Source organism: Hyperoodon ampullatus (genome assembly GCF_949752795.1).
Source record: "Hyperoodon ampullatus genome assembly, chromosome: 14".
In the NCBI taxonomy this organism is placed as follows: domain Eukaryota; kingdom Metazoa; phylum Chordata; class Mammalia; order Artiodactyla; family Ziphiidae; genus Hyperoodon; species Hyperoodon ampullatus.
This window is the reverse complement of record NC_136927.1, coordinates 34,350,644-34,378,356: the sequence shown is the minus strand read 5'-3', so window position 1 is coordinate 34,378,356 and position 27,713 is coordinate 34,350,644. Positions and strand designations below refer to the sequence as shown.

General features: G+C 44.7%; 1 protein-coding gene across 1 annotated transcript; it reads right to left on the bottom strand.

Moving 5' to 3' along the window:
• Window positions 1-81: 81 nt before the first annotated feature.
• Window positions 82-21,946, bottom strand: NDE1 (nudE neurodevelopment protein 1; the record flags this gene model as incomplete). The annotated part of the gene is made up of 8 exons (XM_079719528.1): window positions 82-175; window positions 1,268-1,419; window positions 2,464-2,555; window positions 3,841-4,020; window positions 5,331-5,467; window positions 15,863-16,011; window positions 20,674-20,827; window positions 21,864-21,946. The coding sequence occupies 8 exons, from the start codon at window positions 21,944-21,946 to the stop codon at window positions 82-84; spliced, it is 1,041 nt and encodes a 346-aa protein (XP_079575654.1).
• Between the last annotated feature and the right edge of the window lie 5,767 nt (window positions 21,947-27,713).

Below are 27,713 nucleotides of genomic sequence, written 5' to 3'. Positions count from 1 at the left end.
AAACAAAAACCTAGTTTAAACAGGGAAAGAGGGTAAAATGACTCCTGCACAGACACCAGGGCCTTGGCTTCCGTGGATTTCCTAAAGCAACATCTTGACTACACCCTGGGCTGATGGCAGCGATGGTGAGGAAATATTTGAAGGCGGCTTCCCAAATTCCAGGCGTTTTCCCAACCTTCAGACAGAGCAAACCAAATTAGGCGGACATTACAGCTGTTATAGACTGGCTAGCACCGGGGCCCACAAAGTTATAAGAGTGAATATCAAGAGTGAATGAGGGCCTCCCTGGTGGCGCAGTGGTTGAGAGTCCGCCTGCCGATGCAGGGGATACGGGTTCGTGCCCCGGTCTGGGAGGATCCCATGTGCCGCGGAGCGGCTGGGCCCGTGAGCCATGGCCGCTGAGCCTGCGCGTCCGGAGCCTGTGCTCCGCAACGGGAGAGGCCACAACAGTGAGAGGCCCGCGTACCGCAAAAAAAAAAAAAAAAAAAAAAAAAAAAAAAAAAAAAGAGTGAATGATATTCACTCTTGAGTGAATATCAAGGTCAGGAGCAGTGTCTCACTGGGTCTCAATTTTCTCTCCTGTGAAATGACGAAAAGGACACTGGCTATCTAGGGCTCACATGCCCAAGGCCACGCAAAAAGCCCAGTCGCAGAAGACACTCCAAAAAAGCTCCAAAAAAACACCCACATCTAAAGGTCCGGAAGTTATGTGCACGCTGGGGAGAATGATTCTTCATTTCCTGTCCTCTGTCTGCCACTGACCGCCCCCAAATTTACGTGGCCTGGGGTCCAGTGAGATGGTGGCACATCTTACAGAATTCTAGAATCTGGAAGCTGCACTGATTTTCTTCAGGCAAGAAAATAAATGAAGCTGTTAGAAGTCAGATTTGTGTTTTCCAATCAGGTGACTGGCTTCAGGAATCTAGTCTGGCTGATTTAGTTTCCTGAAGGCTCTAAAGGTTAAAAAAAAAAAATCCTCTTTTGGGGGAAGCAGAGCAGTGTTTGAAGCTTGAGTCCTAAACAAGGGAGTGATTTATACAAAGAACATTCTCACAGCATGACCAGGAGCTGGGGCTGCAGAATCAAGTAATAAAAATGACCCTCTCCTTGGCCGTTTGCCGAAACCAGCAGACACCACCTAACTCTGTCTTAAGGGATGGGGGAGAGGATAATACCTTATTGACATAATCCTGCGACTTTGAAAAATGGCTATGGGTCAAGGGTCAGAGGCTCCCGACACTGAGGAGGAACAGCAGAAGGTACTGACCCTTTGTCACCGAGAGGCACGCTGGTGCTGCCTGGCCGTCTGTCGCCGCCGTCTCTGTTCTTGCTCCCCCACCCTGAGGCTGGGCCACTGGGTCGGTTTGGGGACTGATCATACACGAAGTTCCGGCAGGAAGCAAGTTTGGACTCCAGAGCCTGGAGAGAAATATGCCTTCCTGTCTCAAGCTGAAGACAAGAAGTCTTGCCTCTCACCAGAGCCCATACACATAATAATAGCTTAAGACAGTGGTTGTCAAACTGGGTTGTGTGTTAGAATCCCAAAGCGTGCCCCACCCCATCCCCAAATTCAATGTACGTCCAACTCGTAGAACTGGTAGTCTAAGATATTTAGGAGCTTCCAGAAGAGTCCCCAACCCAACCTATGATTTAAGTCTGCCTACAAGAAATATGAAATCAACTTTTGGAATCATTCACTCTCTCCGCTACCTTGTAAAACATGCACCAAGTGGCAGGAGGTTTGAGGAAGGACTTGCCTCGCTGTAAACAGACCCTCTGGAAACCAAATGGGTACTGAGATCACCCTGAGCTTCTGTATACTCTAACTAAACATAAAAACCTGCTTATATAACAGCAATCCAAAAAAACAAAAGCCAAAGGGAAAAACATAGAAAACGGGTTGCAAGCTTCCATTAACTCTGAATGCATACATTCTGGTCAATGACAGACTGGCAGGACTTAAACTCTGTGGCTTTCCAGGCATCATTTTTAAAACTAAGAAAAACAACTACAGAGAATATCTATGTGATTTCTTAAGCACAAAAGACTCCTTCCCTGGAATTAACATAAAACCTATAAGGTCACGTTCTCTGCCCTAGCCTTTCAAGATTTTCCCTTTAACTCCCTGAGAAATTAAGAAAAGGCAATTTTCAAATGTTTCTCAGTTTTTTCAAATTAAGAAAAAATATCATAGATACCATCCGAATCTCCCAAATTGCCAGGGAAAATGGTACAGGCAAAGAAAGATATATCCGGGGATCAAAGGGTGACTCAGGGTCAGAGCCCGGGTGTTTGTCAGAAACAACACCCATAGAAGCGCAGCGACTGTAAGGGACACGAGAGCCAGGGCGACACCTGCACCTCATGAAGGCTCCGCCAGAGGGGAAGCAATAGGTAAGGTCACCCCTCAAGTTCCCTGAAGACAGGAGACACCATACGGACCCTGGGAAAGCGCTGTCTTACCCCCACTTTCCGCAGCAGGTCTCCCACAATGTTGAGGGCAGATATCCGGGCCGCCGGCGTGAGGGGGGTCCCCCCAGTGGAGTCGTCCAGACCTGCATGAAAGGATGCACACATGACACCAACACACACTCAAAAGTATGTGCACTAACGTCTCTGAACGTGAAACCCGGGGGTGGGCGAGCAAGCCCCTCTGATCCCAACGCTGCCGTTTTGGTCAGTGGTTTGTTGCCTAACATAACAAGAGCATCTGATGACCAACTTCTTGCAGTCTTATAATGACTATACTTAATATTTATCTTTACCTGCTATTCTTTTTAAACAAAATCAAAACAGGCCCTCTTAAACTTCTAGGAATTCCATACAGTTAATTAACATTAACAGCATCTGAACAAGCCCCACTGGTACGGGTTCTGCTCCTCAGAGCCTCCTCTCTCTTCAAAGCAGGGCTCACGCAGCAGCAGGACCAGCATCACCTGGGTGCTTGTTAGAAACAGGATCTCAGGCCCTGCCCAGACCTGCTAAATCTGAGGCCCAGCTGAGTCATGTGCTTATTCAAGTGTGGTCTAGACTGGGATTGTGGAAACCTCACTCTCTTCATCCTGGGCACAAGCTGAGGGACAGGGAGCATGTGGTGGTGTAACCCTGGGAGCCGGCCTGCCATTTGCCAGCTGCATGATGTCAGGCCAGCTCCTTAACTCAGGGCCTCAGTCTCCTCATTCATCACATGGGGATAGCACTTGCATTACTTGCGTCTTGGGCCGTGGTGTGAATCCAGTGAGGTCATATGTAAATACAAAGCACAGTAAGCAGAGGGACTGGCATATCCTAAGTGCTCAATAATTGTCTATTTTTATTATTTACTATTAAGTGGCCCAATCAGAGCCTCACAGTTAATCAGTCAGCAGGGTGGCTGGGGAAGAACTCAGATTTCTTGGTTTTTACTGCATAGTACAGGTTATGCTGGGTCCAGTTCTAGATGATGTATTGCTGGACCCACAGAATGCTTTTTAAATTTTTTATTTGGTTACTGAAATTTTTAATTTGGGAGATTTCATATTAGACAAGAGGATTTCTGGCTTCTGGTGAAGAGTGGAGTGTCTTCTGGGCCCACACCTCTTGCGGTAGAAGCAGAGTGGCAGCTGCCCCTCTGGATGAGGCTTCCATTCTCTAGTTTGCCACAGACTCCACTACTCCCTATTGTCTTACATCCAAGAGGCTCCTCCCGCCCACCACAATGGTCTGCCCCTGTGAGCACCCCAGTTTGCTCCCTGCTGTACAGCCTGGTCCTGCTTCTCTCTCACCCAGGACCTGCCCCGGTTCTCACCCAGGAAAGCTTTGTGAAGCCAAGAGAACCCTCCTGATTCCCATCCTCCTTACCACGTCTGAACGTCCCAGGTGTGTTTAAGCTAGAGCTGGGTCCTCGATGAGCTATGGGGGTGGATGGCACGGAACCAGTGGCCTGTACAGCTGTGTCTGTCCTTTCAGCTTCCACAGAGCTGGGCATGGGGGTCCTGGGTTTCTCCTGCTTTTGCTGCACAGCCAATTCTTGCCGCAAATCTGGGCCAGGAAAAGGATTCAGATTAAGTCCCTGCTTTGAGTGATGGGGCAAGGGGAGGGTCAACAGGAGACACGGGTCGGCAAGAACCACCAGAGCGAAAACCTCCAGGTGGAAGCCCCGAAGGAAGCGAACCCCACAGGACCTCGCCCAGAAGGCTTGCAAAACTACAGGGTGTTTCTTTCCAGCAAAAACAAAAAGGTTTAAAACCATTTGCAAATCATGGCAGTGATACACTACTGCTTTTACCTTTGTAAGAGAATTCAAATGTATCAAGGTATACACAGAATACTAAGTGAAAATGTGTTTTCCCAGCCCGTCCTCAAATGCCCCTCCTCACTCCTAATCACTGTAACATGAGGGAGATCTTCTCAATCCTTTTTCTCTGCATTTCACACATAGAGTTTATATGTGTATCTATTAAGCATATAAGATGAATAACTTTTATTAAGCATAAATAGAAACATACATCTACTATCTATGTGTTTTCCCCCTTCAATGGTATGTCCTAACAGGCTTATTTATTTATTTATTTATTTTGGCCAAGCGGCATGCGGGATATTGGTTCTCCAACCAGGCATCGAACCCGTACCCCCTGCAGTGGAAGCACAGAGTCTTAACCACTGGACCGCAGGGAAGTCCCCTAACAAGCTTTCTATGACTACATTTATATCTATACCGTATTTGTTTGAACAACTGTTTAACATTCCACAAAATAAATCTATGCAATTTACTTAAGCACTTCATTACTGATGGGCATTTAGGAACAACTACCTTTTAAACTTAAAAGGGTTTTTCTTTCTAAACCCCCTTCTACTGGCTACACATTAGAAACCAAATGAATGTCATAAACAATTAATTGGGACTTTAACAAAATCTCTTATGGACCCAACTTGGATGACTTGCTAATGTCTTAGAGTCAGAAAGCTCTACCTTTGGAAGTGCTACCTCCAAAGAGCAAACACTGATGAGATTCCGGAGTTCCAAGCCACGTGTATCAGCAGCCATCAAGTCACAAAAGTAATGGGCTGGCTAGCAATTCTATCAACAGGCATTTTCTCCCCACAAAACTCCTGTGCTCCTGCTGAGCATAAAGCGGGTGCTGGGCTTCAATACCCACAAAGGGTCTCTACAGGGTTGGACATCTGACAATTCTTAGCACAGGGTGGGGACCAAGGCTCGGCCTGCCCGGTGTGGTCCCTGCCCTCGGAACACAGGTAATGCTGGGTGATGCTGTGGGACAGGATACCCTCTGGCCAGGAGAGGGCACAACGGTGGTGAAACACACAGAGCAAAGCCAAGGCCTCCTGACCTCTGGCTTCATCCTTCAGTCGCTGAACAGATTCTAGGAGATTCTCCTTCTCATCCAGTTCGCTCTCCAGGAAGGCATTTCTTTCAATGGCTTGATTCAAGCGCTGTTCAAAGTCCTCAAGAGACATGATCGTGGCCCTGGGTGAGAGACAAGCAAAGCTGCCCAAGACAGCAGACGGTGTATCCGTCTGGCACCTACAGACCCGGGGAGCAAGAAGAGTCATGCACACATGGTGCAAGTCCCAGCTCTGGCATGTCCTAATCCCACAGAGCTGAGTAGGCCCCTCAACGTTCCTGGACCCAGCTCTTCACCTGCACAGTGGGAACCTCTCAGCTCACGAGGTGCACACGGCTGTCCGGGGGGGGGGCGGTTAAATGAGATCATGTCCATAAAGCACTTAGCAACGAGCCAGGACCTAATTAGGACCATAGACAGGCGCCAGTCAGATGCCACAATGTGGCATGTTCCATCTTGTCTCGGAGACTCACGATGCAGTCAGCATTCAGAACATCCCACTAAAATGCACATGCAATGTAATAACACGCATTTAAACAGCTAAGGGAGGCCATCTTCATCCCTCAGTTACCTTAAAAAGTTAAAAAAGTTCACAACACCCAGCTCCAGCCCAGCTGCCCTAACAACTGCTTCTTTTGGACAGTGTCGATAGCCACTGGAATGCCGTGTTAAAGGCACTGGCAGGGTTCCCTGGTGGCACAGTGGATAAGAATCTGCCTGCCAATGCAGGGGACACAGGTTCCAGCCCTGGTCTGGGAAGATCCCACATGCTACGGAGCAACAAAGTCCGTGCGCCTAGAGCCCGTGCTCCGCAACAAGAGAAGCCGCTGCAATGAGAAGCCCGTGCACCGCAACGAAGAGTAGCCCCCGCTTGCCGCAACTAGAAAAAGCCCGCGCACAGCAATGAAGACTCAATGCAGCAAAAAAAGAAAAAAAATAAAAGGGTACTGACAAGTGCTGCAATAAGGAAATCTGTTTAACTGTCTGGACAAGCTACCTTCTCTGGGCCTCAGTTTCCTCACATGCAAAGCAGGGGTAATAACAGAACCTCCACATGGGGTGGGGGGCTGGGGAGTGCAGCAACACAGAAAACACACAACAGATGTTTCACACATAAGTGCTCAATAAATGTCAGTAACTTTTCTCACTGATCCCATGTTTGTCTCCAGAAGACCTTTAACATCCCTGTAACTGTATCTCATGGTGATCAGAAGCATTTGTTTGGAGTGGAACCCATGAGTTAACACCTTGCTCTAACGTGTAAGACTAGCTAAGTGTCACTGGGCAACTTAACCTCTCTGGGCCTCTGGGCCTCCAACGGCAAGGTGAGGATCAATCATTCATTTATTCACCACTTTCTACTATGTCCAGATTGAGTCGTATTAGTTCCTACCTCAAAGGGTCTCTAGAGGTAAAGAAGATAAAGTTACCAAAAGTGCCTGATTTAAATATCATCCCTTGGGACTTCCCTGGTGGCGCAGTGGTTAAGAATCCGCCTGCCAATGCAGGGGACATGGGTTCGAGCCCTGGTCTGGGAAGATCCCACATGCCGCTGGAGCAACTAAGCCCATGCACCACAACTACTGAGCCTGCGCTCTAGAGCCCACAAGCCACAACTACTGAGCCCATGTGCTGCAACTACTGAGCCTGCACTCTAGAGCCCGCAAGCCACAACTACTGAGCCCGTGTGCTACAGCTACTGAGGCCTGCATGCCTAGAGTCCGTGCTCCGCAACAAGAGAAGCCACCGCAATGAGAAGCCCGTGCACCGCAGCGAAGAGTAGCCCCCGCTCACTGCAAATAGAGAAAGCTCGCACGCAGCAACAAAGACCCAACGCAGCCATAAATACATACATACATACATACATACATACACACACACACACACATATATATATATATATAATCCTTTGTTGTTTTTAGAGTACAAGACTGGAACCAGTTAAAGGGACCCTAAGGCTGGCATGTCAAACAACAACAAAAGAAGATGAAAGAGCTAGGAATTCATGTAACAGCAAACATGTAAGACTTTATTGTAGGGCACAGAGGCTTGTCAAAATGCAGGCATATGGTATTTATGAGGAGGAAGACCCTAAATCATAAAGAAATCAATTCTCCATAAGTTACCTAATAAGTTTAACACCATCTAATAAAAACATGAACAGGTTTTTACTGGGGGACACAGGCACCAGGGACTGATTTGAAATATGATGTAATAATGAAACAAGAATGGCCAGGAGAGGAATGTTAGCTACAAAAAAGAATGAGATCTCACCATCTGCAACAACATGGATGGACCTAGAGGGTATTATACTAAGTGAAATAAGTCAGACAGAGAAAGACAAATACCATATATTTTACTTATATGTGGACTCTAAAAAATAAAACAAATGGGGACTTCCCCGGTGGCACAGTGGGTAAGACTCCGTGCTTCCAATGCAGGGGACCCAGGTTCGATCCCTGGTCAGGGAACGAGATCCCACATGCATGCCGCAACTAAGAGTTCAGATGCCACAACCAAGGAGTCCGCCTGCCGCAACTAAGACCCGGCGCAACCAACCAAACAAATAAATCTTAAAAAAAAAAAAAATTGGTCAAACCAGCATTTAAAAAAATAAATAAAAACAAAATAAATGAACAAATACAACAAAACAGAGTTACAGATACAGAGAATAAACAGGTAGTTGCCAGAGGGGAGGAGGTTAGGGAGAGGAGAGAAATAGGTGAGGAAGACCAAGAGGTACAAACTTCCAGTAGCAAAATAAATGAGTCACAGGTATGAAAAATACAGTGTGGGGAATACAGTCAATAACTATATAACATCTTTATATGGTGACATCTTAGACGTATTGTGGCCATCAGTTTGAAATGTATAGAAATACTGAATTACTATATTGTATAAAAGGAACTAACACAGTAGGTCAATTATGCTTCAAAACAAACTCATAAAAAAAGAGAGCAGATTTGTGGTTACAGACGCAGGGGAGAGGAGGAAGGGGAACTGGATTAAGATGGTCAAAAGATACAAACTTCTAGCTAAAAGATGAACAAGAACTAGGGATGCAATGCACAACATGATAATTATAATGAACACTGCTCTATGTTATGTATGAAAGTTGTTAAGAGAGTAAATCCTAAGAGTTCTCATCACGAGGCAAACAGTTTTTTCTATTTTTAAATACTGTATCTATATGAGGTGATGGACGTTCACTAAACTTGTTGTGATAATCATTTTATGATGCATATAAGTCAAATCATTGTGCTGTTCACTTAAACGTACACAGTACTATATGTCAATTATATCTCAATAAAACTGGAAGAAAAAATTGGCCAGGAGAACTCTGAAAAAGAAGAGAACAGGGGCACTAGCTCCTCTAAATACAAAGAACATGCTCTTTAAAGCCTCAGTAATGAAAAGTGTGCTGCAGAGTGAAACAGTTATACGACCAGACAGACCAAGGAGAGCCAAAGGTCCAGAAATAGATCCAAATACATATGAGAATTTAATTTATGATAAAGGTGGCATCACGAATCATTGATGAAAAGATGGTTGGTTCAGTTCTAGGTCTGGGGACTACCCGGTAGCCACCTGGAAAAAATTAACGTTGGATCCACACCTCATGCTACAGCCGAAGATGAATTCCAACTAGATCAAAAATTTAAACTCAGTATTTGGTCAAAATCTACTACTGGCTTCTGGAATGCCAGAGAACCAACTTCAGCGGCATTTCTGGCATTCCTGAACCTGTGTGGATCAACGACCCCCCCAACTGTACACAATCAGGCCGAGTCTGTAATATCAGCAGAGCACAGCACAGAGACTTATTGTTACTATGTGACTATTTGCTTTCAAATAAAGGTAAGCATCCTAGTTGTCCCCTGAGTGGAAAAAGCTTTATGTCCTTTATATGGTGAAATTCTGTCAACTGATGTATTTGCTTATTTATTATCGTAAGAGTAAAATGCCGCAATACATAAAAACTGTGAAAGCTGTTAATCTCATGGACAGTTACGAGAACCTGAAAATAGTTAAGCAGGAAGAGATTTTCAGTAAATATGAATATTAAGAGATACATCTGTTAGATAACTAAGAACATATCCTTTTTGAGCCAATAAATACTTAAAAGTCTATGTATTACTTCACACCCATCAGAATGGCCTCCATCCCAAGAACAGAAAATAACAAGTGTTGGTGAGGATGTGGTAGGAATGTAAAATGATGTGTCATTATGAAAACTGTATGGAGGTTCTGTAAAAAATTAAAAGTAGGGGCTTCCCTAGTGGCGCAGTGGTTAAGAGTCCGTCTGCCGATGCAGAGGACACGGGTTCGTGCCCCGGTCCGGGAAGATCCCACATGCCGCGGAGCGGCTGGGCCCGTGAGCCATGGCCGCTGAGCCTGTGCGTCCGGAGCCTGTGCTCCGCAACGGGAGGCCACAACAGTGAGAGGCCCGCATACCAAAAAAAAAAAAAAAAAAATTAAAAGTAGAATTACTGTATGATCCACCAGTCCCACTTCTGGGTACATATCCAAAAGAACTGAAAGCAGGATCTCAAAGAGGTATCCATACACCCTTGTTCACTGCAGCATTATTCACAAGAGCCAACAGGTGGAAGCAACCCAAGTGTCCACTGACAGATAAATGGATAAAGAAAATGCAGTACATACATGCAACGAAATATTATGCAGCCTTAAAAAAGGGAAATCCTGTCACATGCTACAACACGGACGAATCTCAAGGACATTATGCAAAGAGAAAGAAGCCAGTCACAAAAGGACACAACCTATTTGATTCCATTCATATGGAGTTTCTAATGTAGTCAAAATCATAGAAACAGAAAGTAGAAAAGTGATTATCAAGGGCTGAAGGGAACAGGGAGCGGAATTAATGTTTAGTGGGTATAGAGTTTCAATGTTGCAAGATGAAAAAGTTCTGAAGTGCTGTTGGCCAATAATGTGAATACATATAATACTACTGAACTGCACACTTAAAAATGGTTAAGGTGGTAAATTTGATGTCAAATTTTTTACCACAAAAAATTAAAAATAGTCTATGTAGGGAATTCCCTGGCAGTCCACTGTTTAGGACTCTGTGCTTCCACTGCAGGGGCCTGGATTCGATCCCTGGTTGGGGAACTAGGATCACACAAGCCACGTGGCAGAGCCAACAACAACAACAGAAAGTGTCTATGTAATAACACAGACACTTTTTTTTTTTTTGCGGTACGCGGGCCTCTCACTGTTGTGGCCTCTCCCGTTGCAGAGCACAGGCTCCGGACATGCAGGCTCAGCGGCCATGGCTCACAGGCCTAGCCGCTCCGCAGCATGTGGGATCTTCCCGGACCAGGGCACGAACCCGCGTCCCCTGCATCGGCAGGCAGACTCTCAACCACTGCGCCACCAGGGAAGCCCACATAGATACTTTTTTTAAAAATTAGATTAAATCAATTTTAATCTTCGTTGAACTTTTTGGCATCTTGGCATTCACATATTAAACAAAATACCCTTTAAGGAATATATTTACTTTATAGTTAATTCAGTTAGGCCTGGAGTCTTTCAAGGTTATCCTTTCACAAGGTCATCTCCTTCCTCAGTTAAAAGTGAGTCATTTGGTTTTACGGATGTACAGTTGGAGAGACCAAAATAAGCAAATAGCTGATGATGCTGAGAAATTACTGTTCTTGCAGTAGACTGTCAAATTTTCCACATATAACTATTAAAATTTTATAATGAAATTGTAAATTGTAATGTTTTCAAGTTTTTTTAAAATAAAACTTCAGTATTCCAGAACTTTATTTGTTCTATAATGATGATTCTGGGTCTCTACCACTTCTGATTTTAATATTCAACTATTCAGCATCTGGCTAAAATGTGAATCCAATGCATCTTCAGGGGAGAGAAAGAAAGAAAGGAAACATAAAAATACAAGAAGAAAACATAGGAACCTGGGACTGCAGATAAATTTGCCTACACAGAAATCCAAATAACTTTCAATAGTAACATATGCAATAGACAAAGATGGAAGACAAATGACAAACTCCTAACATTTTCAATTCGTATCATAAACAAATATATAAACATCTCCTAGAAACTGATGAGAAAAAACAACCAGCAATCCAGTTTGAAAACAGGCAAGATGATAAAGAGTTCACAGAAAAAGAAATAAAACAGTTATTAAATACATGAAAAGGAACTCAAGATCACTCATAATTCAGAAATGTACCTATTTGTCACCTATTAGATTGGCAGAAATCCAAAGTTTGAAAAACACTGTTTAGTGAAGCTATTTGGAAAATGGAGACTTACTCACATAGGTGCTGGGAATGGAAATTGGTACAAATGTAGAGAACAATTGGGCAAAACCTATCAAAACACATATGCATATGTCCTTTGACCCAAGAATTCCACTTCTGGGAATCTATTCTACAGATATACATCTATGCAAGCAATGCATATCATTCACTACAGCAACACTTATCACTGCAAAAGAAAGGAAATGCAGCAAATATCCAGCCGTGGGGGGGATGGATAAATAATTATGTATCATACAATACCAACCATACAATAAAATATTATGCACTTGGAAAAAAACAACAACAAAGAATCCTCTGTGTCTTACTACAGAATGACCTCCAAAATCTATTATGTGACAAAGCAAGATGTACAATAATACACACATTCTGTATACAGAATGCTCTTTTGTGGGGAAAAAAACGGGGGGGAATAATACAAATTTCTCTTTGAATTTGAATTTTAAAACTCTACCCCTTTGTATATTATTTTTGAATCACGTGAATGTACTATCTCTTTGTGATAGACTGCATTATTGGTCCCAATTCTTCATCCTCCCTGTAGCCACACCCTTGCTTTGGCCTTATTGTGGGTGGAATGTACTTTCCCACCCCTTGACAGGGCTTGGCCGTGTGACTTGCTTTCATCAATGATATATGGGTAGAAATGATCGTAAGCCGGTGGCTTGCCAAAAATCAGAAAATACTACAAAGCCACAGGAACCAAGTCATTATGGTGTTGGTAGTAATTCATAAGTTGCACATTAGACAAAAAAGAAGGAAGAATCATGAATTAGATTCCAGAATATACAGTCAGTCCTCCACATCTGTAGGTTGCACATCCTTAGTCTCAACCAACTACAAATCAAAATTATTCAGGAAAAAAAAATCCAGAAAGTTCCAAAAAGCAAAACTTGAATTTGCCACTCACTGGCAACTATTTATACAGATTTTAGATTGTATTAGGTATTATAATTAGACATAATTTAAAGTATATGGGAAGATGCACATAGGTTATATGCAAATGCTATAGCATTTCATATAAGGGATTTGAGCATCCACAAATTTTGGTATCCTCAAGGGTCCTGGAACCAATCCCCCATGGATACCAAGGAACAACTGTATGGCAGGTTAACATATGACAGAGATGCATTCAATTCAGTGGAAAAAAGATGGAGTGTTTAACACATAGTACTGGCACAAGTGGCTATCTACCTAATGAAAATAAAATGGGACACATATACTAGGTACAAAAATAAATTCCAGGTAGATTAAAAGCATAAGTTAAAACAATTAATAAAAAAATCTTGCAAAAAAAATTAAGAGAATACACGCATAATCAAACGATCAAGGAGATGTCCCTAGTGAAGTCCGGAAACCTAGAAGCTATAAAAGACATAATTGATGACCCCAAAATGAAAAATATTTGTATGAAAAATGATACCACAAAGTCAATAGACAAAAGATTATTTGTAGGGCTTCCCTGGTGGCGCAGTGGTTGAGAGTCTGCCTGCCGATGCAGGGGACGCGGGTTCGTGCCCCGGTCCGGCAAGATCCCACATGCCGTGGAGCGGCTGGGCCCGTGAGCCATGCCTCTGAGCCTGCGCATCCGGAGCCTGTGCTCCGCAACGGGAGAGGCCACAACAGTGAGAGGCCCGCATACCTCAAAAAAAAAAAAAAAAAAAAAAAAAAGATTATTTGTAAAAAATATTTTTCAATGCGGGACAAAAGATGAGCAGCAAAAATACACAAAGAACTCTTACAAAACTGATTTTTTAAAAAAAGGAGGTCCCAATTCTGGTAATAATAAGGTAGCTTGTATCAGACCAAACATCCTATAGATTACAACTACAAACTCTGGGTGAAACGAGAAAAACAATGATCTGAAGGCACTGGCAAAAACCGGAAGGGAGAAAACACTTGGAAGAGAGACAACACTTGGAAGAAGGAAAAGCAGTGGTTGAATTCTGCATCTTATAAGCTTTGTGTCTATAGCTCCAGTGATAAAAATCCACCACCTTGGCGGAATCCCAAATTCTGCATATAAACTCTTCCCACGCCTCTGGCTGACCCCTGAACCATGCATGTGCATGGCAGACTTGAAGCAGCCTAGTTAAAAGCGTCAAACAGGGCTTCCCTGGTGGCGCAGTGGTTAGGAGTCCACCTGCCAATGCAGTGGGCGCGGGTTCGTGCCCCGGTCCGGGGGGATCCCATGTGCCGTGGAGCGGCTGGGCCCGTGAGCCATAGCCGCTGGGCCTGCGCGTCCGGAGCCTGTGCTCCGCAACGGGAGAGGCCACAACAGTGAGAGGCCTGTGTACCGCAAAAAAAAAAAAAAAAAAAAAAAGCGTCAAACAGATTTCACCTACTACCCATCAAAGGGAGACAGAGTTTGGAGTGTGAGTTCAGCCTACTTAACAAACAAACAAATTAGAAACATAACAGAATCCATAGTTTCTGCAACACATCGTTCATAATGTCCAGAATATAATCCAAAATTACTAGACATGTGAAAAGCAAGAAAATGTGACCCAAACTCAGTAGAAAAGGCAATCATTGGAACATCTAACATCTGAGATAACTCAGATGTTAGAATTAGCAGAAAAGGATCTTAAAGAAAGTTGTTATAACTATCTCAAGGATGCAAACAAAGAAATCTCAGTAGAGGACTAGGAAATCTAGATCTTAAGTATCTAAAATAAAACATTATTGGAACTGGCTTTAACAGCAGACTGGAGGACGGAAGGAGTCAGTGAACTTGAAACCAGATCAATAGAAATGATCTAATTTGAGGAACCAAGACAAAGAAAATTAGGAAAAGATATGAACAGAGACCTGTGTGACAATATCAAAAGGACATGGGACACAACATGTGTGTAGCTGGTGTCCTAGAGGGCAGGAGAGAAAGAAGAGGGCAGCAAAAATCTTTGAGGAAATAATGACCAAAGTTAAATTTGGCAAAAGACAAATTTACAGACCAAAGTGCCCAGCAAACCCCTAACAGGATAAATACATACAAAATCTAGGCACATCACAAACTGCTAAAAACCAAAAATAAAGAGAAATTCTGAGAGCAGCCAGAGAAAAACACCATATTTTTTATACAGGGGAGTGACTATTCAAATGACCACTAACTTCTGACCTCCAGCAAGGAGACCAGAAGACAGCAGAACATCGTTAACGTGCTGAAAAAACAAAACAAAACAAAACAAAACAAAACAAAACAAAACAAAAAACACCTGTCAACCTGGAATTCCACATCCAACGGAAATATCCTTTAAGAATGAAGGCAAAAGAAAGACATTTTCAGATAAACTAAATCGAGAAGAATTCACCACCAGCAGACCTGCACCACAAGAAACCCTAGGGAAAGTTCTTCAAGCTGAAGGGAAATGATAACCAGAGGGAAACTTCAAGAAGGAATGAACCAGAAACTGTAAATCTGTGGGTAAATATAAAAGGCTATCTCTTTACTCTCTTACCTTCTCGCATTACGGCTATTGCATAAAGTTCAAGGATGGTAAGTGAAACTCTAAGGTTGCAAGGCCGTTGCATTTGGTACATTATTAATGAAGTAGACTGAAAAGTTGAGTGTGTGTATTGGGGTCCCTAAAGCAACCACAAAAAAGAATGCAAGGAGCTGTGGGTGCAGTGCCAAGGGCCCGTGTCTCAACAGGAGTGTGGGGCATGTGCACATTTATCCACACTGATGAAACTGTATACTTCTTAAGATCTGTGCGTATCGCTGTATGTAATTTATATCTAAATCTTAAGGAAAAAAAGTGCCTGGCTCAGAGTAGTTATTCAATCACTTATTTATTATTGTTAGTATTCTGCTAAACTTCAGAACATCAATTTAAGAAATACTGTCCTACCTTAGGGCCTATTTACTGAGCACATGCTTGTCCTTCTGCCTGGAATGTTCTCACCGAATACTCTTCCCCTAGGAAGAGTGAAAACGCCTAGGCATCCCTTGGTCTTAGCCTGAATGGCATCTCCTTTGGGAAGCCTTGCCTAATATTCTCCCGGCAATAGACAAATTAATATCATCAATCACATGCTCCCACAGCACCCTGGACTTGCAGCACCTGCTGCCTGTTGCCCATTTCCTATGAGGCTGTAGGACCCACAAGGGCACTGGCTTTGCTCACTGCTGAATTCTCTACCCTCAGCACAGTGCCTGTTACCCAGAGACAAATGGCTCCCAAACCTCTTTTCTCCTTCCCAACGTACCGTTTGGCTCTTTCCAGGTCATCATTGGCTTGCTCCAGCTCTCTGATGTATTTCTGAAGTTGATCTTTAATGGCTTTTGTCTGGGCAAGGTCATCCTCTAAGGCTGAGATCTGCCGGTAGCCTTCAGAATGCTGCGTTTCAAACTTCTCCTGAAGGACAGAATCAACACTGAGTGAATGATTTAAGACTCCCGACGAGGATGTTTATCCCCCTTCCCTGTCATCTCCTTAGGACACTGAAGGTTAATCCTGGGACATAACGCTCTCCGTTGCAGTGCATGTGTGTTGTCCCTAGCTGCTGAGCATCCATTCCTCCCCCTCTGCACAGCCCACTGGCACGCCAATTTCTTTATAATTAATTTATTTTTATTATTTATTTATTTATTTTTGGCTGTTGGGTCTTCGTTGCTGCATGTGGGCTTTCTCTAGTTGCAGCGAGCGGGGGCTACTCTTCGTTGCAGTGCGCGGGCTTCAGTAGTTGTGGCTCGTGGGCTCTAGAGTGCAGGCTCAGTAGTTGTGGCACACAGGCTTAGTTGCTCCACAGCATGTGGGATTCTTTCCGGACCAGGGCTCGAACCCGTGTCCCCTGCACTGGCAGGCGAATTCTTAACCACTGCGCCACCAGGGAAGTCCCATGCCAATTTTTTTAGGGGATTTCTCTCTCCCTTATTCTAGGATCTTTGTGGGACCAGCCTTCCCATCACACTCACTCAGGATGCCAGAGGACAAGCCTAAGCTCAGTCAGGAGAACCTTCTGTCCACAGACATGGACTCTTAAGCAAATGAGGGATGATGGGGGGAACAGGGGGCCATCAAGCTGTCAAGTCCCGAGTGCTTCCTGAGCATCTTATACCCTGCCCCCTCCCACACTGGTCCCTGCAGCCTCTGGTATCAAGCAGACCCCAAGAATCTTCAAAGCAATCATTTTGTGCAAGGTGTCCACAGCCACAGAAAGCCTCATAAACCTCTCCGAGCCTGATCCACAAGGGCTTTACCGACGCACTTCACATGATATCCCTGGATTACAGACAGAATAGCAGGAATCACAACGACTTTGTTGCCTGTGCCTCACAGTCAGATCAGGACATCACGGACTCAGTTTGACAACTGTTCTGACTTTGTGACCCAGGACACTCTCCCTGTGGCATGGGGGAGTTAGGAACTTCTGGGCCTCTGAGGAGGGAGAGAGAGAAGGGAGGGAGGGAAAGGGAGGCAGGAGGGAAGGGAAGAAGGAAAAAAACAAAACTGTTGTTTTTACCAAAAGAAGCTTAATGTGATCTAGCTGGTGCTTTCCAAGGCAAGGCACAGCCCAGATGACGTCTCAACAACCTGCTGCTGCCCAGCTACGGCAGCTAACATTTACCGCAGGTGTACTCGGCGCCAGCCTCTGGGCTCAGGACGCTGTTTTTGTTGCCTCATTTAACGCCATTTCAGAGACATGGGAACTGAGACTCAGTCACTTCGTCAGCCCAAAGTCAACTAGAAGCACATGACTGAGCCAAGATCCATCCTGGCCACCTGGGCTTGCGCTCTTAGAACAACTACGCTAAACTGCCCTCAACCACTTCCATCCAGGTCACGTGGGAACTGATCACATGTGTGTGCGCGCGCGCACACACACACACACACACACACACACACTCACTCACTCACTCACTCACTCACTCACTCACTCACTCCGGCTCTGGCTCCTCTCTCAAATTACTTTCCATCATCAAACACCCTTGCCACCTTTCCTTCATCTACAAACATGAAAGAAAACACTCACTTCCCACAGGAAAGGCCCAAGTCTAATTAGAAAGTTAGAAAAACAGGCCAACTCCTCTTCTTGAGTCAGTCGAGTAAACAAAGCTGTTGCTAGAAACAGTTTGGAGGCGCTGGGGAGAGTGATGTAATGGTGACCAGGCCAGAGAGGCGTGGCCAGAGCCATGGTGAAAGAAGGGCCACAGAACAGGCAGATTATTTACAAGGCGAGGACAGGGAGGGGTGTCACATCCTCACGCTGCTCGGTCTCCTCTGATACTCTGTTGCCTGGCTATGAGCACAGGAAGTGTCTTGGCTCAGACAAGCAGGGGCAGACCAGGCCCAGGCACGGGCGAATTCCCAGGCGTGGCTCTGATGGCTTCCCACCCTTGATTTGGGTGCCTCCCCAAATAAAACAGGAGGGGTACAGGATCCTAGGTCACTAACTTAAGTTCCAACACAGGTTCCAAGAAGGCGCAGTTACTGGGCTTGTCCACCAGCATAAGGATTCAAATGTTGTCCTTTGAACTTGGGGACATGAAAAGCTGTTGCACTTTCATTTGGGGCTAATTATAATAAACTGTCAGCTGATGGAGGCATCAATAGATGCTCTGTTGGATGCCTTACAAGCATTTTTATTCAACTTGCAATGAATAAGCCACTTGTCAAGGAGTCTGACTCAGTTGAAGACTTTCCTCTTAGGTGACAGAAATATGTGCTGGGGGCAGTTCTTCACTCCAAGGTAGTTCTGTTTCCTCGCGTGCTCCACACCCTGTGTCTCGTGAACCTGCCATGTGGTTGTAATGAAGAGGTCTTCTGCTGGTTCAATGGCTCAGTCTGGAAGTGGTTAATTACTTAGCAACCGCATGATATTTAGTCAGCACGTCCTCCTACCCTCTCCAAATGATGGTTCATACCACTAGTCTTCCCATCCCTGAGTCCCCTTCAGTGTAAGGGCTGTAAAGATTCCCCAGTGCCTAGGGCAGGGGCCAGGCTGTTAACAAAATGAGTGACATGGGCCACGTGTAGCAGCAAAAGACACTCAGTCCCCGGTGTCAAGAGTTGGGGGGGAAAGGACAGAAGTGGGGACTGGGGCAAACTGGAGAAGGCTTGCTCTGCCTAAGCAACCACAACTCAGCTTTTTGCCGGTGTGGAAGAAGGCCGGCCTGGGGTAGCGAGATCCACCAAGGAAGATCAAAGGAAGTCAGAAATCTAAGGTTTTACAAGAAGCTCACAACTCTGAATGTTGATACTAAACATTAAAAAAAAAAACCACTAAAGGTATAAATTTTACTATCAAAAGAACAAACTGTAAGCAAACCCTCACCTCTAGTTAACAGTCTACTGCAGTATTTACAGGGAAGTGTACAGATGTTGGTGATTCACTTTGAAATGCACTGGGAAGACAGACTGATGGATGGATAGACATATAATAAAGCAGGTAAGTATGGCAAAGGTCATTGGTAGAGCCCAGGTGGTGGATACAGGTGTTCACTGGAAAATTCTTTCAACCCTGCTGTGTGCTTGAAAACTTTCATGATACAATGTTGAGTGAAAACCACTAAAGGCTTAAGCAAACAACATCTATGGGCCAGACTGACCTGTGGGTGGCCAGCTTAGGCTCTGTGGTATATGCTGTGAAAGCTTAAGAGTCCACTGCTCAGTTTCTACAGTGTGTGTGGTCCTTCCTCTGCTACTCCTCACCCCTCAATCCCCAATCCATTTGTTGGCCCCGCTTTCTACCATGTGCTAGTAAAGCCAGATTCCCAAGGTCCACTTGACAGTCATTCTTGCCCGTGTCTGTGGCAGTTCCATATTAACTCTTCATCAAACCCTTGTACACCAAGTTGTGGCCACACACACACCCCAAACACCAGCTCAAGTCCCTCCCATCTCTTCCATGATGCTGTCTCCAACCCGTGCAAATCTCTCAGGAGGATCTCATGGTCAGTGCCACATAACTGACCATCTTTTTGCTAAGTGCTTCCAGCTGTTAGGTTTGTCCTCCCCGCAAAGCTTCCAGAGGGCAAGGGACACATCTCCTTCCACTGTGCATCTCACCTAGCCCTGGACTCACACTGCAGGGCCTTGGCTAGTTCTCCCAGTGGCTCATCAAAATATATATGAGGAGTTTTGTTTTAAAAAGAAAAAAAAAAAAAACAAGACATGCAGACATGCTGGGGCCCCACCCAGACTTCCTGAGAATGGGAATCTCAGGGCGGGGTGGGTCCAGGCCTGTCTGATGTTTATGAAACTGGCCAGGTGACCCTGCCTGGCAGTGAGGGCTGAGAGCTGTCCCTAGGCCACAGAGTTACACTTTGTGATCATCTGCTAAGCTCTACAGAGTGTCCAAAAGGCATTCTTTACCCTGCAGAGAAGTGGTTCTCCAGATACTTGGCAATGTCCGCAGATATTTTTGGTTGTCACAACCTGGGGGAGGGGGTGCTACTGGTATCTAGTGGGTGGAGACCAGGATGCTGCTAAACAGCCCACAGTGTGAAACTCAGCCCCCACAAGAGAATCATGTGGCTGCCTTCAAATGTAAACAGTGCCCAGGGTGAGGAATCTGCTCTGTCCAACAGGACTTTCCATAATGATGGAGATATTCTACAGCCTCTCTGTCCCACAATGACACCCACTAGAGATGTGTGGCCTTTGAGCACTTGAAATATTGGCTAGTATGATTGAGGAATTAATTTCTAGTTATTTTGTTTTAATTAACTTAAATATCAGTAGCCGCACGTGGCTGGGGTGACCATTCTGGACAGCATAACCCTAGGCCTTATAATATAACAATCAGCAATTCCAGAGACACTCCATACTCTAGAAAGGTCTACCTTCCATGTGTCTTGCAGGATTGTCACCAACAGCCAAGAATGGCTGTGGGATATGTGTGAGACCTGCCTCTCACAGAGCGCCTCCATCAGGGGCATAAAGAGTTCAAGTGCCACACGCGCCCGGCAGGCCTGGGGGTGGGAGTGAGCCCGGGGCCAAGTCTGCAGGCTCCCTTTTCCAGTCACGACGCTGGACACCATCCACACCTGCATGCGTCTCCTCTCACCCCCTCACCTTGATGGTTTCCAGCTCCATGCGAAGGCGGTTGTTTTCTGACAGCAGGTCCCTGTTCCTGGTTTCAATTTGTTGCAGCTGCGTCTCCAATTCAGCTTCATATTCTCGGCTTCCCTCCTGGAATTCTCGGAGTTCCTCTTGCGTGTTCTCTGCCCTACAGAATTCCCAGATGTTAGGTGATCATTTACTGAGTGCTTACATGCTGCTGTTATACATGTATCAGCTCTTTATTCAACTGCCTTTTGAGGCAGAAACTGTCATTGTCCTCATTATACAGATGAGAAGATGAGGTGACTTGTCTCGAGATCAAACAAGTCAGAAGCAGAGCTTGGGCCTGCCCCCAGGTGTGTCTGACTCCACAGCCCTTTCTTAACCAATTCACACTCCACGCATTCATTCCACTTGTACTTTCTGGAGCCCAACATGTAGTAAACACACTTTGGATTGTGTATTCTCTGCAGATTTATTTGCAAGTAGAAACTGGACATAATACAAATGCTCACTTATCACACCACTATCATGGGTCCCTGCCCCATATCCCAAACGCCCAATTCTACCTTCTCAATCCTTAAAAGTCAAGGGATATCGGTTTTGTTTTTTTTTTAACACCAAGCCTAAATTCTCTTTAAATCAAACTAAGAATAAAGAAATTACAGGAGCCGGAATAAGACCTCCCTGGGTAGATTACAAGAGTCCATGAGAAATAAAAAGAAACAACATTAAACACACACACACACACACACACAGCTCCCAGATATGGGCACTGAAACACTGGTTTCAAATTTAAAAATCTGTAACAACCCATTTTGCTAGGCATAGGGAGAAGTTCTTTCCCCACACACAAAGCGCAGACCAGATACGGCATCCAGGAGCTGATAAAACCCTGCAAGAAAATAAGCTGGGAAGTAGCACAGCCGTTTGCTTAGGACCCTAAGCTTTGGGGTTCAAATTCCAGCTCTGCTATTCCCCTGGCTGTCTGACCTTGGGCAAGTTGACTTGCTTTCACTGAGGCTCAGTTTCCTCATTTGTAAAATGGGGTGAGAATGGTTTCTCCACGGGACAGTGTTGAGATTTAACTGAGATGATGTATGTTAAGCCCTTCACGGTGCCTGGCACATAGTAGGCCCACAATAAATGGTTGCTGCCATCACTATGGGAAGAAAAAGCAAGGTGAACTTTGGAAAACTGACCTCTGCTTGTAGGTCATAGCCAGGTTTTTCCAGTAGTTAGCTTCTTCCTCCTCGGAGCTGAAAGTCTTTCCCGAGTCCTCCATTGTGAAAAGTGGGGAAAAGATTACTATTCTTGTCTCATGATGTCTAGAAGAGAAAGTTTAAAAATTACTACCCACATCTGGTTAAACAGCTGATCTTTAATGGGGAAAAAAAATTCCTAGACTTTATGTTGGATTAAATGTGGCAAAAAACATTGCCAAAAAACTAAAACTAAACCCAGACAAAATACAGCCCACCTGCACATTACATTCCATGGATAAACCTACCAGTGGGCTTCCCTAGTAGCGCAGTGGTTAAGAATCTGCCTGCCAATGCAGGGGATGCAAGTTCAAGCCCTGGTCTGGGAAGATCCCACATGCTGCAGAGCAAATAAGCCCGTGAGCCATAACTACTGAGCCTGCACTCTACAGCCCGTGAGCCACAACTACTGAAGCCCGTGAGGCTAGAGCCCGTGCTCCGCAACAAGAGAAGCCACCGCACCGCAACTAAGTTCGCCACAACTAGAGAAAACCTGCGTGCAGCAACGAAGACCCAACGCAGCCAAAAATAAAATAAATAAAATAAATGTACTCAAAAAAAAAAACCTACCAGGACTTGCTGATTTATTACATTTTGGGGGGGGAGGGGAGGGGGGAGGGGAGGGGGAGGGGAGGGGGGAGGGGAGGATGTCTCACGGGTTCTAACTTAGGCAACTAGGTGCCACCACCATCCCCATCACCAGAGAAAGAGAATCAGAAGGAAAAGTCTTTAGGGTGAGGGAATACTGAACCCAGCTTGAGACATTTTTAATTGGACGTGCCTGTGATACACTGAGATGCAACACTGGATCTGATACTCGGGGTGAAGTCCAGGCTAACAATACAAATTTAAGAATCATGAGTTTGTAGCTGGCTCTTCCTTTTTTCTTGTGACAGAACCACGAGATAATTGACTGAGAACTATTTATGGATCTCTGAGGAGTGCCAGTGTCTGAAAGCTGGGACAAGAAACAGTGATCAGAGACAGAGGAGAAACAAGTGAGAGAGATGAGAACCAGAAGAGTGACTAGGAGTAGACGGTTTCAAGGGGGAAAAAGAGAACATTCCACAGTATCCAAGATGCAACAGAGAAGCTGGTAAGGTTAGGACTGGGAAATATCCACCCACAAGACTTGGCAAAATGTTGGTCACTGGTGATGTGAGCAAAAATGGTTTCAACACAGGGAGGAGGGATAAACAGGGTGGAGGAGTAACTAGGAGGTGAGGAAGAGGAAGTAGGTGGGATTTTAGAGAACTGGGTATGAGAAGAAAAGGAGACACGCTAGACAGTAGCCAGAGGGAAGTGATGATAAGGGCCTGGACTCAGGATTCTGAGCTATCCAGAGCAGAGGTTAGGGAACAAATTTCTATTAACAGTTATCAGTCTATGGACTCCCAGCTGATAAAGCCTCTCAATGTAACAGCTTATTTTCTCAATTTATTTAAGACTCTGAGCTTGTCAAAAGGTCATTAGGAATCCAAATGAGATCTCTCCAAAGTCCCTTCTTCCCCTCATGGTTGTCTCTGGGGACAACAGAATGAACACAACCCCTCACTCTGCAAGACATAACTAACAAGCTGTGTATCTGGCTAAATACACAAATAATTCCGCTAAATATGTCAGTGTTGACATGGACACAATCACCAACTTCTTTATCCCTGGTAGAAACTGAACAATGATACCTACATCCGAGCACAGTACTTACTGATAACTCTACATTTGTTAGGACCTGTCACACCTCTTCCTCCAAATTTCTCTCCCTTCCCTAATTCAGAGAAAACATGCCATGTCCCCACCCACTCCCTTCTGGGGAACAGAGTTTCTCTGAAAGCTTGACCAAAGCAGAGAAGCTGGATGGAGTAGAAGGTTGTTAATTTGATTTTTTTTTTTCCAAGTCCATCATTCCTTCTTCCATCTTTCTGTAACAGCATCCTAACATTCCCTTGGGGAAACCAATTCTACACTCCTTCCATGGGGCTCAGATGGACTTGACATCATCTTCTGCATCTGGGAGAAGGCACGTGACTACTCATGCCTCCAGCATAATCAGTAACGGGCTCAGAGGTGGGCCTAACCCAAGGTGAACCAATGACAAGGATCAGCCTAATTCAAACTGAGCCAATGATTGGCTCAGGGGTGCACGTAACCCAAGCTGAGCCAATGAGTGTCCAGGCCCACGCCTTTCGCGGAGCTATCAAGAAAGAAACTCTCTGGAGTTGTTAACCAACCTTACTGTAGTAATTATTTCACAAAATATACGTCTCAAACCATCACGTGCTACACCTTAAACTTACACAACAATGTCAATTATATCTCCATAAAGCCCAAGGGGGGAGGGAGGAGGAGAAACTCTTTCCATTAGGGTTTGCGGTGGTCATGCTATCACAAGGGAGGAGCCTGCCTGAGAATGAAGCCAAAACAAAGGAAAGCAGGGCCAAGAAGTGGAGAGACTGGGTCCTGACAATATCATTCGGACACCTGGGTCCAGTCATTCCTGATTGAAGGTTAGGAGAGATAATCAACTCCCTTTCTTGGTTGGACCAGTTAGGTCTGGATTTCTGCTACAAGAGAGGACTAATTAACGTTTGGAGTGAAAGATCTTGTTTGCTGAAAGTACAAAGGAGAGAGCACCTAGAGTGTAAATAACAGTAATTACCATGGTGACGGGTAAGGGTAAACCTAATTCTGGTAATCCCTGCTCAAGCCGCAAGCTCTAAAGAGCCCAGAGCTCATCTAGTATGGGGTCACCAAACCAATGTCTATAGCGTTAAGAGCCCAGAGCCCATGCAACTGTAACTGAGTGCTGTGTGGCCATTAATGATCATATTGAGGACAGTCTCAAATGCACGGCATGGGAGGAATTCTGTGTACAGGAGGGTGAGAAAGTGAGGAACTAGGAACAATGAATGTACACTGACTTTTCCTGATGTTTGGAAACAGATCACGTCCAAGTTCAACCTGATGAGTCCCTGCCTACTTCTCTAAACATTTCCTACAGCCCTACCCCTCACTCACTTACACTGCAGCCACACTGCCTTCTTTCTGTTCCTTGAACACACCAAGCTTGCTCCCACTCAGGGTCTTTGAACTGGCTGTTTTCTCTGGCTGGAATGCTCTTCCCTCAGATCTCTGCTAGCAGATTTCCTTCTTGCTGTTCAGATCACAGCTGAACTGTCTTCCCCAGAGAGACCTTATCTGAACATCCCACCAAATACCTCCTCCAGCCCTTCACTGTCATATTAAGCCCCTGCTTTGTTTTATTTCATCACTTTATGAGTTTTGTTTTTGTTTTATTGTCCCCCACTGGAATGTCAGTTTTGAGCACAGGGGCCTTCACCACCTTGCTTTTTTATTCCCAATTCCTTGAACAGTGCCTGGCATAGAATAGGCTTTCAATCAATGCTTGTGGAAGGAAGGAACACAGGGAAAGATAGAGACTGGCCACTCGCTGGAAGGGGATGTGAGGTTAAGGAAAAGAAGCAAGAGACCCTCTGCAGGCTAGTTTATAGTTTACTTCTGTAAATCCCTAAGATACTTAACAGGATGGGGAAAACCTTTCTCCCTCAGCACCTGAGTGGCATTTCATTAATAGGAAGGGGCTGGAGGACAGGGTGCCATGTTGGAAACTACCCCCTCCCCAGGTGTACATGATAAGGAGTATCTGATACAGTTACTGGAGTTTAATAACCTTCAGCCTGCAATCTTACGACAGATGAGTTTTAGAAAAGGGCTCTTCATCACAGCCAGTGAAGCTTATAACTTAAGCCTCAGTAAAGAAATGAAATTGAGATGTTTTAGGAGGCGCTTCCACTGTGGCTCTAATTACAGACCCTGCATTTTAAAAACACCCCTAGGGAAGAGAAAAACTATGCTAGAGGCTAAGAGGAAAGAAGTAACAGCTGAACTTCACTTTCTTATGAAACAGCATACTTAAAAACCTGACTTTTTTTTTTTTTGGCCATTTGAAAATGTCTCAGAAAGTTCTAATGTGCATTACTCCCTGCCACAGAAAGCAGGTAAGACAACTGGCAAAGGTTCCCCTTTCCCAGCATTATTTACTGAATTTTATCATCACCTTCTATTTGTTGTGTGTTAATACATTATTTCCAAACAACTTGACGCTCTTTAAGCTGTTTAACCGTAAGGGGTAGGTAGGCAAGGCAATCACTTGGTTTCTTAGGAAGCTGGAGCAGAAACATTGTATGACTTGGCCATCTGCATAGGTGCAACAGAGTGGCAAACCAGACCCAAGTGCAAGGGAGTCTTTGAATTCAAATTCCAGATCTCCCTGGGGTTGCCAATAGACTGGAGGTCAGTTTCACTCTTTGGTCCACACGCAGTCTTTTGAAAGGCACTGTGTCAGGCAGGTGTTAATGCTTGGTCACAGCATACACAACTTTGTACCCACTATCTTAAAAGTGGATACTGCCTGTATTTATTGCATCCGAGCCACAGGGATATGTCTTCCTAACTTGCGTTCTCAATACACCATCATGCCGTCATATCCCAGTAACTCTGTGGACAAACGTGATGGGTACCTCAAATGTATGCGCTACAGCATGCAAGAACTGGGATCAAGTGGTCCAGTAAGTACTTATTTTCTATTTTGGATAACTTAGATCTATTACTCTTACAAAAGTGTTCCAAAAAGTTTTGGGGGCGCGGGTATTTTCCATGATCAAACTTAACAGGAAAGTCTGAAAACACACTTGAGACACACACCTTTGATTTCAAAACTCTAGAAAAAACAAAGCCTTTCTCAGCTCTCCTCTGAGTGAAGAAAGCCAGCACAGCTGGTCAGGAGCAACACACACATATAAACCATCAGGAATTAACGGCCCTTCTCCACCCCAACCCCAATCCCTCCCAATCAAAACACATGGAGGAGCAGAAGGGAAAGGGAGAAAAAGAAAGAAGCTGCCAGAGACTGGCACATGCTCCCACGGCTTCTACGTTACAACGCAGGCTTTGCATTTTGCAGAAGTGACATTACTGGGGCAAAATCAGTCAAGAGTCAGCAGGTCTGACTTCTGTCTCAATGCTTTCAAAGTCTGTAATGATCTACCTACCAAAATACCTCAGTAGGCATGCAAGGACATATGCTCAAGGGTGTACACCATCATTGACTGAGGGGAAAACTGGAGGAACTTAACTGTTGACAGAGGACTGATCAGAAAATGGTGCAGTTAAGAAGTAAATGTACTGATATGGAAGAAAGTTTATGATATGTTAAGAAAGTGCCATTTTTGTTTGCAAATTATCTCCCTCTGCGTATACAAAAGAGTCTGTAAGGATATACCAGTATGGGGGTAAGGCAGACACTGAGATTCGAACCTGTACCTGACACTTCTCTAAGATATATATTGTTTTTCACAGTAAGCACATATTGCTTTTGAAATTTTAAGAAGCTTAAACTTGGACGAAAAGAAAACAAATTATCCTGTCCAAGGATTATTTTTATTTTCTTGAACCAAGAGGCCAAGGAAGGAGCTTTTCCTACTGTGGCATTCCCCTCCTCCGTTCCTTTTCAAACATTTCCCAACACCTACTAAGTGCTGGGCACTGCTGAGCGAGGCAGACACAAAGCACCTATGTCAGGACTAGGTGCAAACATAGTACAAGTTGCAGGCACAAACTTTCCATATGCAGGCACGCTCGTGTTAGGGAATTATCTTGTGAGGAAGGGGAGTGTAATCTCTCTGGGCTCACACGTTCTAAAGCAAAAGAACACACTCTGGAAACAAAAATAACATCCTAACAGAATAAGCCAAGTTAAGAAACTATTAACCA